The sequence below is a fragment of the Pogona vitticeps genome, chromosome 12 (assembly GCF_051106095.1).
Source record: "Pogona vitticeps strain Pit_001003342236 chromosome 12, PviZW2.1, whole genome shotgun sequence".
Classification (NCBI taxonomy): Eukaryota; Metazoa; Chordata; class Lepidosauria; order Squamata; family Agamidae; genus Pogona; species Pogona vitticeps.
Window position 1 is genome coordinate 25,972,069 of NC_135794.1, and position 16,665 is coordinate 25,988,733.

The 16,665-nt window shown below is 62.0% G+C and overlaps 1 protein-coding gene across 2 annotated transcripts; it reads left to right on the top strand.

Annotated features, from left to right (window-relative positions):
* Nucleotides 1–768: 768 nt before the first annotated feature.
* On the top strand, nt 769–12,572 carry GRAMD2A (GRAM domain containing 2A). 2 transcript variants are annotated; one of them, XM_078381034.1, is made up of 11 exons: nt 769–927; nt 6,374–6,469; nt 6,928–6,988; nt 7,576–7,648; nt 8,084–8,187; nt 9,135–9,233; nt 10,746–10,817; nt 11,148–11,210; nt 11,754–11,916; nt 12,137–12,269; nt 12,438–12,572. In XM_078381034.1, the coding sequence occupies exons 1-11, from the start codon at nt 896–898 to the stop codon at nt 12,547–12,549; spliced, it is 1,008 nt and encodes a 335-aa protein (XP_078237160.1). In that variant the 5' UTR covers nt 769–895; the 3' UTR covers nt 12,550–12,572. The 2 variants fall into 2 exon arrangements, with proteins under 2 accessions (XP_078237160.1, XP_078237161.1); XM_078381035.1 differs by lacking the exon at nt 769–927 and adding an exon at nt 5,953–6,042 and having other exon boundaries at nt 12,438–12,571.
* Nucleotides 12,573–16,665: the final 4,093 nt, after the last annotated feature.

Sequence of the window (16,665 nt, forward strand, 5' to 3'; positions counted from 1 at the left end):
CGGGGGGGGGAGGACGGGTGGCTCCTCCAAGCCCCGAGACCGCCTCGCAGGGCTGCCTCGCTGGGAGAGGGGCTGCGGGTGGCTGAGATGGGCTGGCCGCGGTCGCCTCCTGGTCTCCACAGGAAGGCTCACCCAGGGAGGAGGGGGCCAAGTCTCCTTCCTCTCTGGACCACCAAATAATGAAGCAGACAGCAGGGCATGTGTGGAGAGCACAGGAGGTGCACCTGGGACGGGGGGCCAAGGGGGGGGTTCCTTGTTTGGGCGGATCTGTGGGCAGGGCTGGCACGGGCACCACCGGCAGCGTGTGGGCTGTGGGTGTTGACAGCCGGCACCGAGGCTGGGCTGGGCAGAAGCCTCGCAGGGAGAAGCTCCTTTTTTGGGGACGGCCGGTCCCAGGACACCGGAGGACGTGGCCCTTGACCCCCGCCCCGCCCCAGTCCAGCACTCTCACTGCGTCACCCGGCCACAACCACCCCCGTGTGTGTGTGTGTGTGTGTGTGGGGCTTTCGGCTGTGTTGCTGTAGGGAGAGCAAAAGGATTCCCCCCCCCCCCGGCCTTGAGGAGGCAGCATCCCCAATCCGGGCAGACGCGTTGCGGAGGCAGACGTTCTCCCCACCGAGCCGGGCAGGCTGCCCTTTGAAGGGTCCAAAGGGACCCGTGAAGGGACATGGCTCCCTCCTGGAGGGGGGGGCGAGGGCGGGGGGAGCACAGCATGGCCTCACTGTGTTGGCTGGTGGCCCTTAGAGACGTCCGGTTGCCTTTCAGAGTCCAGGCTAGCGGCCGGAGGCGGCTGGGATGGCTCCCGATCCAGCCAGTGACCTTGTGGGATGACCTTCTGGACTGAGCCCCTGACCCTGGAGTTCGCAGAGGCTGGCCGGGTGGCCCTAGCCGGGGGATGGCAAACACTTTCGACAGCGTGGCCTGCTGGTAGAGTGTGCTTTCTGCCCCTCTTCCTTTCCCTGATTCCATCATCCGTGCCCCTGTGTCCTCCCCCCCCGCCCCATCTTTGTTTATAAGCAGGGGTCAGTCTCTTTCTACAAATGACACCATCTATTTAGAGGAACATTTGAAAGAGAGAAAGGGGGGGGAGGGATCCTCCTGATGGGAGGGGAACTGGCAAGCTGGGCTGGGTGGGCTGGCTCTCCTCCCCCCCATCCCCGCCCCCCCCTTGCACTGTGCAGGCTCCCCTCTTTCTTTCATGGCCTGGAAATCTCTTCCTTTGTGGTTGCCGAAGCGCCAAGCCTAAGTTTCGAAAATAAATGCCAAGGCCAACCTGGGAATCTGGAAATTGGTATGGAAAGGCTGGCTTTTCATGCCCTCAGAGGCCACTTCCCCCACTCCGCTCATCATGCCCCCAGGAGGTCTGATCCTGTGCTGTTCTTCTCTGTCCTTTCCTTGGCACCCTTCCTTCCTCCTCTTCCCTGCCTGGTGCATCTCGGAGCCGAAGGCAGGAGAGGACTAAGAAGCCCCCTTCCTCTGGTGGGGGCCACATCCTTGGCAAAGGCGTCCCGCCCATGGATGCTTTCCTGTCTCTCCCCAGGATGTGCTGAGCCCCCCACCCCACCCCACCCCAGCCTGCCCTGCGGGCCAGGCAGGGCCTGCTAGGAGCCAGCCAGCGGGGCCAGAAATAGCCTGGAGGTCTCCAAGAAAATGACTGTGCCCTCCTCTCCTTTCCCATGGAAGTCTTTTCAGACCCCCCCCCCCCCCGTGAAGGGCCCTGCCTTGCCTTGCCTGGGCTCTGTTCCCTTGGGCTCTGTTGTTTAACCGGGGGGGGGGGAAGCAGGAGGGGGTGTTTATAGGGACAGCGGGCAGTGGCCGGGTGCTAAGCTTGTGACTGTTGGAGGGACGCACCCACCTGAAGACTGTTAAAAGGGCAACAAGGAAAACCACTTACCTGCAGGGGTGATGACGGAAACTTTCAGAGCTGGGGCCTACAAGTGCCAAGCCTGCCTGGCAGCTATTACTTGAACTAGGAGAGGGAGGAAGGAAGCCTAAGAGTAGCAAACTGCACGTAGAGCAAGAGAAGACAGTGGGAGAAACGTGTGTTATTTATCTGCCAGCCCCACCTCCATCCCGTATATGCTGATGCGCCCCATGGGCTTCGTGAAGTGTTGGTCTTCTGTTCCAACAAGGGTGTGCTGTGGCTTGGCTAGCATGAGATTGAGGCACATATATCCTCCCCCCCCCACCGCATCGTCGTATCGAGGATTATATAGTCCCCCCCCCCAAGCCTTTCTTCTCCTGTGTCCTTCTGTGTTGCTTTTCTTTGGGTTTAAGTTTGATTCTTCCTGAGAGATCTACTGGGCCAGTTTAAAGTCATGGGCCAAAAGTGAATTTGTGATCCTGAGGGACATCCGCTGCCTTCTGAAAACAAAGCTCCGTTTTATTCTGGAAAATGAATTTAATAACCTGTGGGGGAAGAGGAGGGGCCTCTTCTCTCTCCCCCCCCCCCAATCTCTTTCTGCCCTGACCTAGATTGAAATATGAGCAAAGCAGAGGAGGAACAGAGGGAAAATAGAAGTATTGGGATGATGGGGCAACGGGGGGGGGGGGGAGAGGAGGAGGAATAGGGCCCCCCTCTCCTCCATCATCTGCTCTGGTATTTATTTGTTTGATCATCCATCGGCAGGTGAGAGCAGAGCTCTGGGGCGGAGGTTGGATTCCCCAGTGGGGGTGGGTCTCCGGGGGGGGGGAGGAAGAGAGAAGAGCCTGCCTGCCCACCTGGAGCAAGCGCCTGAGAGGGTCCCAGGAGGGGCAGCCCCTTCTGAGCACTCCCCCCCCCGAGAAACCTTGCCCCACTCCGAACCAATGGACAGCTGTTTTTTACAAATCAGGACAGGAATAGGAAAGAGGTGGGGGGGGTGCTTTCCTTAATTGGGCTGCCCGGCCTTTGGAACCTCCTGCCTCAGGAGGCGGCGCTTTTCTCTCTTCCCTCCACAGGTGAAAGAAGGTTTTTTGTGCTTCTAGTGGTTGTTGTGGGTTTTCCGGGCTCTTTGGCTCTTTGTTCTGAAGGTGGTTCTTCCTCAGGTGTCGCCCGTTGCCCGTCTCCCGTCTCTCTCTCTCCCCGTGGTGGCCGTGGGCACCTTCAGAGGACAGCAACCTGTGCTTTTTGTTTGTTCAGCCCGGCTTTGGCTCGACCCCAGACCTGACTGACGGTTATCTCAGCCCTTCCTTTTCCTAGTGTTTTATCTTGCCTTTTTTATCTCTACTTTGGTTTAATTGTTACACAATTAAGGCCTGAAAGCTGCCCGGTTGTTTGCCTTGGGCGATGCTAATCAGATAAGCCTCCACACTGCAAAGTAAGAGAGAAAGAGTAGAGATCGATTGGGGGGGGGGAGAAACCACGGGGGGGGGCTGGGAAAGTTTTTTTCTTGGGGGGGGGAAAGGGGAGTGGTGCTCACTCAGGGAGCCCAGGGACCAGCGGTCTTGGCTTGATGTAAAGGGGTGTGTGGGGGTGGGTGGGGGGGGGGAGAGATGGAGAAGGGGGGGGGTGTTGGATGCAAGGGGGACCTGCTGGAGGCAGAGGGCAAGGCACCCTGCAGCCAGCCAGCTTGGGGGGAAAACGAAAGGGAAAGGGAAGGGCTCTCCCAGCCTTTTCTCCTCGCCCGTGCCAGCCGTGGAGAAGGGGAGGAAATCCCAGCTGCTCTCGGCCCAAAAGCCCCCCTCGGCCCCCCAAGAAGGGGGCGGAAAGCTGGAGGGGGAGGAGAGCAGGGCCTGCAGTGCTCCTGCGCCCAGCTGAGAGCGGTGCCTGCCTGCGTCCAAAGAGGCGGTGGGGTTGGGGGCGCTCAGGCCAGCCCTCTGCGTGCCTTGGACGACGGCCCCACTGGCCAGGGCCCGGGTTCAAGATTTCCTGCCAAGGCCCTTTCCTGCTTGCTGGCAAGGGCGAGGTGCTTGAACGCTTTCCCCTCCAGGGAAAGTCATGCAAGACGTTTAAAAAAGCCACACACCTCTGCTGAGCCACAAACCTCCCTGGGTGGCCCCGGAGCAGCCCTTCCCTCTCAGCCTGGCCTACCTCGCAGGAGCGTTGTTGTGCGAGGAAAAAGGCAGGGAGGCAGAGGGACAGGCCGGTTGCCTTGGGCTCGCCGGAAGAACAGCAGAGGGCAGACAGATGTGCCTGCGGCCTCCGTCCCTCTGTGGCCGAAGGGTGGCAAGCAGTCCTCGGGGGGGGGGGAACAGTCAGTGCCGGACCTGTGTCGGATGGGGGGGCGGTTTGCCCTTTGTGGAGCTGAGGTGCTCCCTCGTTCCTGTCTCTGCCTGTCCTGAAGCAAGAAACACCCCCCCCCCCCGTTTCTGGGCACGCATGGAGGCCTCAACTCTCTGTCTCTTCCCCCCCCCCAGCCGGACTCAAGCCCCTCCAGGACTTCTGTCCGTCTTTCCAAGGAAAGAGCTCCCGCCTCTGGCTCCCCGCTCTGTTCAGAGGATCGCCCGTTGGCGTTCCTATTTTTGGTCTCTGGCCGATGGGGTTGTTTTCCTTAAATGTCCCAGGGCTTCGGAAAACGCTTCCGTTTTTAAGACAAAGCCAAATGCCAACGACGCCTGAGTCACGATGCGGAGCAGCATCAGCCATGGCCGAGGGCCCTTCGGGAGGTCCGGTTTCCTGCCAGTCGCCTGCGGGGGGGGGGACGACAGGGGGCTCCTCTACTCCCCAGATGGAGCGGCCAAGAGGCCCCTCCATGCCTGCCTGCCCACCTGCCCGCCCGGTGGGCTTGGGGTTTCTTTCCTGCCCTTTATTCCTCTTTTTCTCGGGCACGATCTGGCCCCGCTGCCTGGATGTACCCCCTTTGATGGGCAGACAGATAACACTAGGCCCCCCTCTGCACTACATAAATGTTGGGGATGATGGGAGTTGTTGTCTTCCAGGCCACCTGGAGGGCACTGGTTTGGCAGAGAGCTGGCCCAGAGTAGACCTTTTGTCTAGATGGGCGGGATAGAAATCCAATGAATAAACTGAATTAAAATAAATAAAGGGCACGGCCTGCGGGAGGCTCGGCCAGCCGGAACCGTCCGCATGGGCTGTGCATTGTAGACTTACGGGGGGGGGGGGGCAACATTCAAGGTTGGAGGGAGGGGGGGAGAACAACCTTTTTAAAATGTAATAACGGGGAGCCGCCGTCAGTCCCTAAATCGCGAGAAAGGCGGCATACAAATAGAAAGAGGAAATAGCCAACTGGGGAGGCGGCTGGTGGCACAGATGCCGGCGATGGAGGAGCTCTTGGGGTCTCCTTGGGCTTCCTGATTTCGTCCCGTTAGCGGCCCTTGCAGACGCCGCGGCCAGAATCCCAGCCTCCTTCCTGGCTCTGGGACCGGCAGGTGGTTCGGCCGCCTCATGCATTCCTTTCTTGGGCTCTTCTCTGCCTCCGTTTTATGGTGTCCGTATGTGTGTGTGTGTGTGTGTGTGTGTGTGTGTGTGTGTGTGTGTGTCGGGGGGGGAGTAGACACGCCGTGTGTGTCTTCCACTGGGGGCAACCTGGAAACGTCGGCCGCCCAGTGAGACTCCTGGATGCCTCCCAGGAAGGACCCCCCCCCGCCTCTGAAACCTGGAGTGTCGATGGGTGTTTTGGACTACAAACCCCAGAATCCCTTCCCATCGCTCGTGCAGGTTGTGCCCTTTGAGGAGTGTAGTCCAAAGCAGAGTCTGGAAGAAAGCAGAGGAGAGGGTCATTCTGCAAAGCCAGTGATGCCGCCCTGGATTCTCTTCGGCCTGAGGTGGCTGGGCATACTTCTGTGACCTGGAGGGGGGGGGGGAGCGGAGGAGAAGCGGCCTCTTGCGAGCACGCGCACGCGCACGCAGACACACATCCTTCCTGGACCCCAAAGGAGCACTTCTGCCGCCTGGGGCTACGGTCAGGGGCTGTTAGCTCTCTGGCTTCTTAGACATCCTTGTCTTCGTTTTTTAAAAAAACCGGTTGCTGCTTTAAGATCGGCCGTTATATTATGTCTTATTATTAGATTCACCAGGATTTGTGGCTCCAGACTGTGGTTTAAGCGCAAACCTGGGTTCAAGGTCCCCAGTGACTTATGAAACTCATCAGGGGACCAAAGGCAAGCCCTCCCCCCCCCTTTTTTTTTTCTCCCTTGCCCAGATCTACCCCACGGAGCTGTTGTGAGGAAATAAAAGGAGAGGAGAAACAGCCCCGTCCGTCCGTGATGCTGCTTCGCGTCCCCTGAAGGGAAAGCAGGAGATGATTTCTGCCCATAAATCAGGGAGCAGCCCTCGCCTGTGTCTTCGGTGGACGTTGCCCTGAGGCCTGCTGGCCACGGGGCGACTCAAGCCGCCTCCGAAATGAACGAATCCGTAATGTGCTTTTTGCTTCCCCCCAACCCCACCCCCCCCACCCCCCACCCACCCCCCGGCCTTTCTGGCCGCCTGCAGCGTGAAGCCCATGCTGGAGAAGGCCTGCCCCATGCCCGCCCTGGACAAGCTGGAGGCCCTGCCCAAGGAGAAGAGCGCCGAGGCCCCCAACGGCAGGTGAGCGGGTTGGGGAGGGCGGGGAGATGGGGGGGGGCTCGGCTGATCTTGCCTGCTGGAACCCACCCTCTGACTGGGAACCCAGCCCGCGGAAGGGGGTCGAAGCGGCTCCGCTGGGAAGTAGCCCTCTTCAGCCGAGGTCCTGCCTTCCAGCCTGGCGTGGGTGGGTTTTCCCTCTCCTTTCCTGCCCCCTTTTCCTTGCCTGCTGGGACTTTTCGGATGGGGAGCCATTGGGGGGGGGGGACGGGGGCTGGCTTCGTCTCCCACCATCTGACCATGACCGAGTTCTTGGGAGCTGTTCCTGGAGCCTTTCCTGGCCCGGAGAAGGGCAGGGATCTCCCCCATTGAGTGTGTGGGTGCAAGCAAGCAAGCCAGCCCGCATGCGTGTGTGTGTGTGGGGGGGGGGGGCGGGCGGAAGGCAGCCCCTGGTGCTGATGTCTGGACCCTTTCTCTTGCAGCCTGCGCCTGAGTGAAGCCACCAAGAACAAGCCTCTGAAGAAGTGCCCCCAGGAGGTTACGGTGAGCGAGGGAGGGAGATGCAGATGGATGCTGGCGGGGGGGGGGGGGGCGGCTGGCTGCGGGTGCACTTCCAATCGTGAAAGCACCATGCTCTGAGACCACCGGCTGGCGCCGTCGACACTCCAGTCCCCAGGATCCGTCCCCTGGACCACCTCCACCCCCCCCGCCCTGCCAGTGCCGCTGCGCCGCCTACTCTCAGAGGGGGTCATCTTCACGTGAGAGTCACCTGGAGGGCCCCCCCCCCCCGTCCTGCCTCGTCTCTTTTATGACTGCTTTCCACCCTCAGCCGGCACTTTCCTTGGAGGGAGGGGACGAGGGAGGGGGAGAAAGGTCATTCGAGAGGCCTGCCTGAGCGTTTTCCCCTGCCCCCCCCCACACCCCCTGGAAGTGAAAAGGAAGCACTAGTGAAATGGGGGGGGGGGGGACAGCCAAGCGGGTCTTCCATTTAGGCAGGAAAGCACCGTGTGGCCTGTCAACCGGTGAGGTGGACTCATGCCCGGGCTGCGCCCTGACCAGTGGCCACTGCCGGTGTCTGTGGGACGCCTCCCTGATGCCCGAATCACCTCTTATTGATCTTCTATTTCCAGGCTCCCAATAAATATAATTTGCAATATCACAAGTTGTTCAAGGACATTCCCACAGAGGAGAGCGTGCTGAAAGGTAAGGGGGCAGGCAGCGGCCTTTGGGCAGGAAATGCCCCTGAAGGGGGCCTGCGGGGGGCTCTCCCTCCACACCCACGCCCCACGATGTCCCTCCTGCAGGGAGACGTAGGGGGCACTCAGATATACCCAGCAACCCCCGGATCCTACCCCTCCCCACTTGCTGCAGCCCAGGGCGGAGGCTCGGCAGGTTGGAGGACTCTGGACTGAGGCCGATCGAAGCCTTTCCTCTCCTCTCAGCTCCTGCCTGGTGGCAGCCCCTATGAAGGGCTGGGGGGGGGGGACCGTTGTGGGTGGGAAGGGAGACCGACCCGACCGACCCGCCCGCCCTCCTTCCTTCCTTCCTTCCTTCCTTCCTTCCTTCCTTCCTTCCTTCCTTCCTTCCTTCTCTCTCTCTCAACGGGGCCTCCTCTGCTTTGGGCTTTTCCTTCCCCAGTCTGCTCCTGCGCCCTTCAGAGGGACATCCTGATCCAAGGCCGCCTGTACATTTCCCCCAACTGGCTCTGTTTCTACGCAAACCTTTTCGGGAAGGATATCAAGGTACGTCCGTCTTGGGCAGCCTTTCAGCTGCTTGGCTCTTCCCGAACCCCAACAGCTGCGGTGGAAAGGGGGGAAACCTTGGGAGCAAACCATTTCAGCCCCCCCCCCCCCGTCTCTCTTGATGGCCGTCAGAAGATGGTCAGAGAGGGCGAGGCTTTCCCTGCAACTCCACGCCACCGGCCTGATCTACAGTTTTTGAGGTTAAGCAAGCAAACGCAGGGCGGCTGCTGGCGAGCGTTCTCCCATATTTAGAGCAGGCGTCCTCCAAAGAGTGCCAAAGGCCTGAATTACAGTATTTATAGAGGCAGAACTACCTCCGTATTGAAATAAACGTCACAGGAGCAGAGGAGGCGCCTTCCCGCTCCCCACATCCCGCCTGCCTGCCTGGCCGGCCCCCGAGCAGCTTCCTTGGCCCCCGGAGCTCCGTAGGGACCCTTGCAGGACGGTTGCCTCGGAGCCCCTGACGGGATGCACGAGCCCGCCAGCATCTCCTCCCGGCCACTGCCCCTCTCAACGCTTCTCTGCCAAGTCTCTCGACTCGGGCCCAGAGACACGGCCCTCTAGATGTCTGTGGACTCCAGCTTCCGTCATTCCCGTCTGTTGGCTCTGCCAGCTACGGCGGAGAGAGAGAGAGAGGAGACGGGATCAGAAGGGCCAGACGTCCCTCTCCCCGCCCCCCCATCCCTGCACTGCATGGTCTGTGTGCGGTGTTGCTGGCAGGGCAGGGCCCCCATCCGTGGGGGCTGGGTGTGGGCGATGGTGTTCAGAAGTGCTTCTCTCTGGGCAGTGGTCCTGAGCGCAACGGCTTCTAAGTAGGCAGGTGTCTTGGACATCAGCGCCTGTAAACATGACTAGGATTTGAGCTCTAGAAAATGCATCACTGCCGCGTAGAGTCCTCCCCACCCCACCCCACCCCATCCGGACCGCTTTCCCTTTCTCCGTTCCAGGTGGTCATTCCGGTCGTCTCTGTCCAGCTGATAAAGAAGCACAAAACTGCCAGGCTGTTGCCCAACGGGCTGGCCATCACCACCAACGCCAGCCGGAAGGTCAGCAGCTGCTGCCAGGCTTCCCTTGCCAACGCCTGACCCGGCCCCTTTGGTTTTGCGCTGGGCCTGGGGTGGTTAAGCCCCCCCCCCGGTTCTCCTTACAAGGCCACGGGAAGGGGAGGCAGGCATGACCCCCCATGGGTGGAAGAGACCCCATTGTCGTCTCCCTCTTGAGAGGTTGGGCTTGGACTGCAACTCCCAGCATGCCTCAGCCTTGGCCTTCCAGACAGGGGCTGATGGGAGTCGGAGTCCTAATCTCCCCCCCCCTGCCCCCGCCCCCGCTGTTGTGAGAGATTCGAATCCAGGGACACTCCCAAGAGGTATTGGTTTAAACAGTTTGGCCCTGCCTTGCGTGTTTCAGAAGAATTTCCAGGCCACTTGGCTTTCAGCACCCATAAGGGGAAACCGTTCCCCCAGGCTGCCCGTCTGGGGGAGGAGGGGAGGGCAGGGACTCCGGCCAAAGCTAGCCTGGAAAGGGCGGAGGGCAGAGGACCAAGGCAGCCCCAGCCCCTTCCTCCTCCTCCTCCTCCTCCTCCTCCTCCTCGGCTTCAGGCCCGTCTTGTGCTGAGGCAGCAGGAGGGCGACGGCCATGCTCTCTTTCACCCACGTGGCCTCTTCTTGAGGTTCGCTTCAAGGTATATTTGTTCAGGTTGCTTCCCTCTGACTACGTGGCAGCTTCCCCCAAGCTGGTCCTCTCCCATAATCCCCAGCTTCAGTGGCCAGGGACGGCTGGAAGCTGGGGGAAGATGGGGGTTGTGGTCTAGCCCAGTGGTTCTTAACCTTTGTTACTCGGATGCTTTTGAACTGCAACTCCCAGAAACCCCAGTCAGGACAGCTGATGGTGAAGGCTTCTGGGAGTTGCAGTCCAAAACTCCTGAGTAACCCAAGGTTAAGAACCAGTGGTCTAGCCTATCTGGAATAGGCTGGATTAGGAAAGCTGACCAGGAGTAAAGTATTCTAGGAAGATGAGACCTTCCCCCCCACCCCCCACCCCCGGGAGGAAAAGCAGGAACCCTCCTGTGCAAAAGCCCAACGGGGGACTCCAGCTGCTCAGAGGCTGTGCGGTGCAGTGGTTGGGTCAGAGGGTTGGATTGGACCTGTGGAGCCCCAGGGCCGCATCCTTCCTCGGCGAGGGAGCTGGTTGGGCCAGGTGCCGTCACACTGTTTGCCCTACCTCGCTGGGAGGTCCTGAGGACAAAACGGGGAAATGGGAAGCCACTTGGGGGAGGGGCGCTGAAGGGTGCAGAGGAAGGGCAGCTGTGGGTTTCCCCCAGAAGGCGACCTTCCCACCCCCTGGAGGAGACCCACGCCTCGGGGGGGGGGTCCAGTCCAAAGCAGGAAGGGGCTCGGCTCGGCTCAGGCGGACTGTGGGTACCTTTGGCCAGGGTGCTTGTTGGCCTGGCAATGCTGGCCAGGGTGGGGGGTGGGGGGCGACCCGGGTCCTTTGGCCTGCCTGCCTGTTTCGGGGGGGGGGGCCCTTGGTGAGACCCTCCTCCTGTGCTTGGCTTCCAGTACATCTTCGTCTCCCTGATCTCCAGAGACAGCGTCTATGACGTCCTGCGCCGGGTCTGCACCCACCTGCAGGTATCCCCCCAGCCCCTCCCCCCAGCTGCCACTAGGGGCCCTCGGAGCCCCGGGGAGTCACTGGCCCCGGGTTCCCCCCGGGGCGTTATGTGGCTTCAGGTTTGGCCCAGGGTGGGGAGGGGATGTATTCCCCCTCTGGGCAGGGGAGGAAAACCTCTCTCGGGCTGCCAGAGGGAAGCGCTTGCTCGGAGGCCCCTTGGGACTCTCCCTGCACGCGCCCAGCCTCCCTCCGGTTGCCAGCCTGTGCGACTGGGGCTCCCCCTTCCCGTGGGCGTGTCCCGAGCCCAGGCCACAGCGGGGACCCCTCTGACCTCCTGCCCCGTTTCGCAGGTTTCCAGCAAAAAGAGCCTGAGCTTGAGGGAGCTGACCGAGGAGCCGGGTGCCGTGTCGCTGGTAAGGCCGGGCTTCTGCACAGAAGCTGCCCTGCCCCGGACCGTCGGTGGCTCCCCTTTGCCTGTGGGTGGGGGGTGTTGGCGAGGCGCCCCCGAGCCCCCCCCCCCCAAGCACTGGGGCAGGCCTCTTGCTGCCAAAGCCACGCTCCATCAGCACCACGGCTCATGACGGGTCAGAGGCACCCGGGACGGTGTCCTCCGGGGAGGGCCGGAGACCGATTTTGGGGTCCAGAGGAAGAGCCCCGGTTGGGGAGGGGCCGTGGTGGGTTGAAAGGCCACAGAGAGCCAGGCTGTTCCCGGAGCCATGCTAGAAAGCGGCCTCCCTCCCTGCCCTCCTCCCTGCCTCTGTTTTGTCCTCTTGCCTCAGGACTGCCCACCTTGGAAGCCCGCAAGGGGGGGGGGCTCTTGGCTTGAGAAGATGCTCCAGAAAAGGACGGGGGGGGGAGGCTTTTTCTGCAGCCGGCGGACAAGCTCTAACTCTCTCTCTCTCTTTCTGGTCCTCCCCCCCCCGACCCCACCAACCCCCCCCCTCCCACTGCGGCAGGAGGTCCTTGTCCCGGAGGTGAAGTGGCGGAAGGCCTGCTCTTCGGCCTCGGCCCTCTCGCTGAGCCTGCCGGAGGCCGGCTTCCAGTGCCTCCACCGAGCCTCAATCAGCAGCCTCAGCACCAAGGAGAGCTCCTGCAACTCGGAGGAGCCCCTGGTCTCAGGTGGGGGGGGTGCGAGGGGGGGCAGGGGGGGAGGGGTCCTCTTAGGCAGAGGCGGGGGGAGGAGCTGTGGATGCCTGGGGCACATACCCCCCCCCCCCCGCCACCAGCCTGGCCATGAGGGGCTCGGGAAGGGCTCCTGGCTCCCTCTGGTGGCTGTTGCGGCCGGCCTGGGTTCTCCGCGGCTCCCTGTATCCAGGCGGGTCCCTCTCGCCTGTTCCAGAAAGTGCAATAAACACAGAAGAAGAAGAGGAGGAGGAAGAGGAGGAGGAGGAAGAGGAAGAAGAGGAGGAGCCCGGCCCCAAGGCCCAGCTGCGGCCCTCCGACTACCAGCTGCTCAAAGTCTTCATCGTGCTGTAAGTCTGGAAGCCGGCCGTCATTGGTGCGGCCTGGGCTCTCGGGGCCCCTTGGTTGCTGACGCCCGTGCTGCGGCCGCTGGCTGGGCCCTCACGCGAGGCCTGTTTCTCTCTCTCTCTCTGCCCCCCTCCTCCTCCTCCTCCTCTTCCTCCTCCTCCTCCTCTCAGGATCTGCCTCCTGGTGCTCTCCTCCTCCTACCTGGCCTTCCGGATCTTCCGCCTGGAGCAGCAGCTCTGCTCTCTGAACCGGGACTATCTCTCCCGCGTCCCCCAGAGGTGAGGCGCCCCCTGCAGGAGCCGCGGAGGGCGGTTGGGGGCAGGATGGCATTTTAGACCCCTCCCACTTTATTTTAACGCCCACAGATTGGTGGTGAGGCTGGTGTTTTAGGTCCACGTGGACCCCTGGAAGCGGCCACCCGCCACTCTTTCCAGGATTAACACTCTGCCAGTCGGGTTTCCTCAGGGCCTGGGGGCGCAATGCCCCCCCCCCCCCGGGCTTTCCTCTCCTCTCCTCATCACACTGCCTGCCCCCCCAATCAACTCAGCCTCTTTCTCTTTGTCCACAGGTGACCGTTGGGGCCCCACCCCACCCCCAAAAGAGTTCAGGGCAAAGAGGGCGCCCCTTCCAGTTTCCACGTTCTCCTCAAGACAGGACCACGGATCCCCTCCCGCGGACCCGGACACCTTCCGGGACCAAACGCTCTTTGCTTCCGAGGCAGACGCCACAGAGGGCTTCCTGGTGGCTCTTGGAGCAGTTCCCCCAGGCGGCCGGGGCACGCGCAGCCCACCACGAGGAGGCTCGGGCCCCCGCCACGCTGTCCTGCTGCTGGTGGCTCCTATGTCCTTCTCCTCAGCCTCCGAGGGCGCGGTGGTGCCCGTTGTCCCCCCTGGAATGCGGCAGAACGTGGGAGCAGGCTTCTTCTGCCCGGGGTGGCCCCCCTCCGTGTCTTCCTGGGGCCCTCCATCCAAAGAGGGCGGCGACTGTTACTACAGACGGACCGGACGGTGGCTGGCCTCTGGCCTTCCCTCCTCTGGGCCTGCTTGTCCGTGGACGAGGAGCAGGAAAGCGCCCTGAAGCCGGGCAGGGTGGAATGGCCGCGTGGGCGGCTGGATGTCTTCTTACAAAATTGAAGGGGCTGGACTTGAGGGGGGGGGGCTGCTCCTTGAAGCACTTTATGGGGGTCTCCCCAGACGACCCGGAAGGGCCCGCCAGACGGGCCGATCCCGGGTGAGGCCGGCGAGGGCCATGACAGCCTTTAGGGTAGGGTCCCTTCTGCTCTGGGGAGGCACCAGCCCTCTTGGGTGAAAGAAGGGGAGACACGGACAGGGAGGGGGGGCGGCTGGACCAGGACCCTCCAGTCCAGCCAGAGGGGGAGCCGGACCTGCAGGGCCAGAGTGTCGGCTGCCACTGGGGAGAGGGGGAGGAGGGCTGCGCTTGAGCGGGGGGGGGCGTCTTCTACCCGCACGGGGCAGTGGTCCTGTAGCCATGGCCCTTTGGGGGTGGAACCTGCGCCCCCCCCCCTTCCAGAGCCCCCAGCCAGCCGTACCCCTGACCCTGCAGGGCCCACAAGTTCTTCTCTCTTTTTTTCTCATTCTAAAAGATGGAGAGGGGTGTGTGTGTGTGTGTGTGTGTGTGTGTGTGTGTGTGTGTGTGTGTGTGTGTGTGTGTGTGTGTGTGTGTGTGTGTGTGTGTGTGTGTGTGTGTGTGTGTGTGGTGTGTGTGTGTGTGTGTGTGTGTGTGTGTGTGTGTGTGTGTGTGTGAGAGAGAGAGAGAGAGAGAGAGAGAGAGAGAGAGAGAGAGACGAGAGAGAGAGAGAGTGGGTGAGGGTTTTCGACAAAAGGAGGATGGCAGGCAGGGGTGCCCCATTTCCCCCCTGGCCTTGCCCCTAAAATGCCACGGGCGGGCTGTGCAAGTGTACCTCACCGTCTTGCTGGCGAGGGAGTGAAGGGCCTCGGAGGGAGAGAGCAGAGTTTGGGGAAGATCTTTTCTTCTGATGGCAGCTCAGCCTGGCCAGTGGCAGGGCGGATAGTTTCTCAAGGTTGCTGGTTTGCCACCCCCCGTCCGGCCACTTTGCCAGGGCAGCCCCCAGTGAGTGCTGATGGGAATTGTAGTCAAGGAGCATGAGCAGAGGCTGTTGCCCCTGTTCACCACTCTCCTCTGGACAAGTGGGGCCAAAGTAGGGCCCCCTCGGACCAGCTGGGGCTCTTGGCCAGTCTGGCTGAGCTCAGAAAAAACGGCCATCCCACTGGGAGGAGCGCACGCACGCACGCACACCCTGAGCCTCCGGTGCCCTTGGCTGCTGGACAGCTGGTGGGCCCTCTTTCTTAGCAATAATGTCTCAGGTGTTCCACGGACTGCTCGCCACCAGGTGTTGCAGGAGGGTTGTCATGCAACCTTTGTGTGGATGTTGTTTGGTTGCGGTAGGAGAGAAAAGTCCTTCTGCTGACGTGGGGCCCATCGTCTTGGCTGCCGGGTGGGGGGGGCCCTTCGGCAGACAGTGCCCAGTGGCGGGGGGGGCGTGCCAACAGGATGAAGTGCGGGGGGGGGGACAGGTGGAGCTCGGATGTGCCAAGGCCAAACTGAGTAGTAATAAAGCCAAGTGGGCGCTTTGCTGTGTTTACTTTCAGCACGACTGATCAAAAAAATTGCATTTCAAAGCCGGCCAGTTTGCGCTCCTGGGCAGCGAGCGAGCTGGAGGCCCTGCCGGTGGGCTGGAACCTCCCGGCCCAAAACACAGCTGAGCTGTGGATTCAGGGGCTGCCCTCTGGCCGATGGATGGGGCTCTTCCTGCTCCGAGCAGGCGGGAGCCGTGCTGACCTCCCGGGGGGGGGACTCGGAGAACCCATGTGAGGTGCTTTGAGAAAGCCTGGAGAAGCGCTTTATAAATACAAAGTATTATCATCCGTGGTGGCTTCACGTACGTTTTTGGTTTGTCGAGACAAGTGTGTCCCGTTTCCTGGCTCCCTCCCTCCAGAGACCCCGCGCTCGTTGGCCAAGGGCAGGGCAGAGACGCCCTCGGGGTCTCTTGGGGTGCGCTCAGTGCCAGGGCTTGCGACGTTAAATGGGGCTGCTTCGTGTGTGCAAAGGGTTCCTGACTCGGCCCCTGGCCAGAAGAGGGTTGGGCCTGCTAAGAAGTTCTGAAGCCCAGCCTCCCCCCCCCCAGCATCCATCCCGAAGACAGCTGTGTGTGTGCGCGCGCAGGGGGGGTCAGCGGAGGCAAGGGGGGGCTGGGCCTTCTGGGACAGCCACCCTGGGAGGCTCTTCTCAAGAAGGAACCCTGTCCTCGCTGGGTGTTCCTCCTCCCCCCCCCCCCACAGTCACCCATCAATATTGCACGTGAGCACACACAAGGCTGTGCTGCTGGCGTGTGATTGTTTGTGCACAACGGTTGGGGCTGCCTGGATAGCCAGCGGTTGGAGGGACCCCAGGGCTTGGCACTTCCACGGCAGAGAAGCCCCTGGGGGGGGGGGGAACGAGTGAACCTCGGAGCCAGGTGTCCTCCTGGGGGGGGCCCTCTTGCGGCCACCCCTTCCCTCTGACTTGGGCTTCCCCCCTGGGTGGGGACAGAGGACGGCCGGGCCCTGTGGAGTCCGGCCCGCGAGCCCGAGGCCAAGCAGCTGCCAGGCAGGGGCGCGCACAGCCGGTGTGGCCGGGGGTGGTGGGGCCCGCAGGTGGCGGTGGCGCTTCCCCCAAGCCACGCTCGCTTGCTTGCTCTACCCCAGCCCCAGCCCCAGCCCCCTGACCTGTGGTAGTTCTCTCACGAGTGAGTGATGGGGGGGGGGGGTTGCTGTGAGTGGCCCCAATCCCGGCCCCTGGGGTTTGGGCATCGAAGGAGCCAGGAAAAGGCTTTCCGGTTTTTCCCACCAAGTTGGAAGCCTCTCTGAGGCTTCCTTTGCCTTCTCATCCTCCCCCCCCCCCCGTCACCCCAGCTCCTGCATTTCTACGCTGATGGCATCTGTTCTCGGAGGAGGGGGGGCTGCCTGGGTGAGGGGGGGAAGCTTTGGAGGCCCCCCGCTGTGTTTGCCCCCCTTCTCCTTGCCCTCCCCAGCGCAACTCTGGAGGGGCATCCCCCTGTTGTGTGTCAGGACTGGCGGGGGGGGGGGAGAGATCACACACACACACACACACACACACACCATTAGTAAGGCGGGGGGGGAGAGATCTCTCTCTCTCACACACACACACACACACACACACACACACACACACACACACACACACACACACACACACACACACACACACACACACACACACACACACACACACACACACACACACACACACACACACACACACACACACACACACACACACACACACACACACACACACACACACACACACACACACACACACCATTAGTAAGGCTGCCAGCAGGCCAGTCACCGTCTC

What these genes read in the sequence shown, in the direction of transcription:
- GRAMD2A (XM_078381034.1), top strand. Translation starts at nt 896, where the DNA reads ATGGCAAACACTTTCGACAGCGTGGCCTGCTG. An exon ending in GCCGAGGCCCCCAACGGCAG is followed by an intron (nt 6,470 to 6,927) that starts GTGAGCGGGTTG and finishes TTTCTCTTGCAG; the next exon opens with CCTGCGCCTGAGTGAAGCCA. An exon ending in TTTTCGGGAAGGATATCAAG is followed by an intron (nt 8,188 to 9,134) that starts GTACGTCCGTCT and finishes TCTCCGTTCCAG; the next exon opens with GTGGTCATTCCGGTCGTCTC.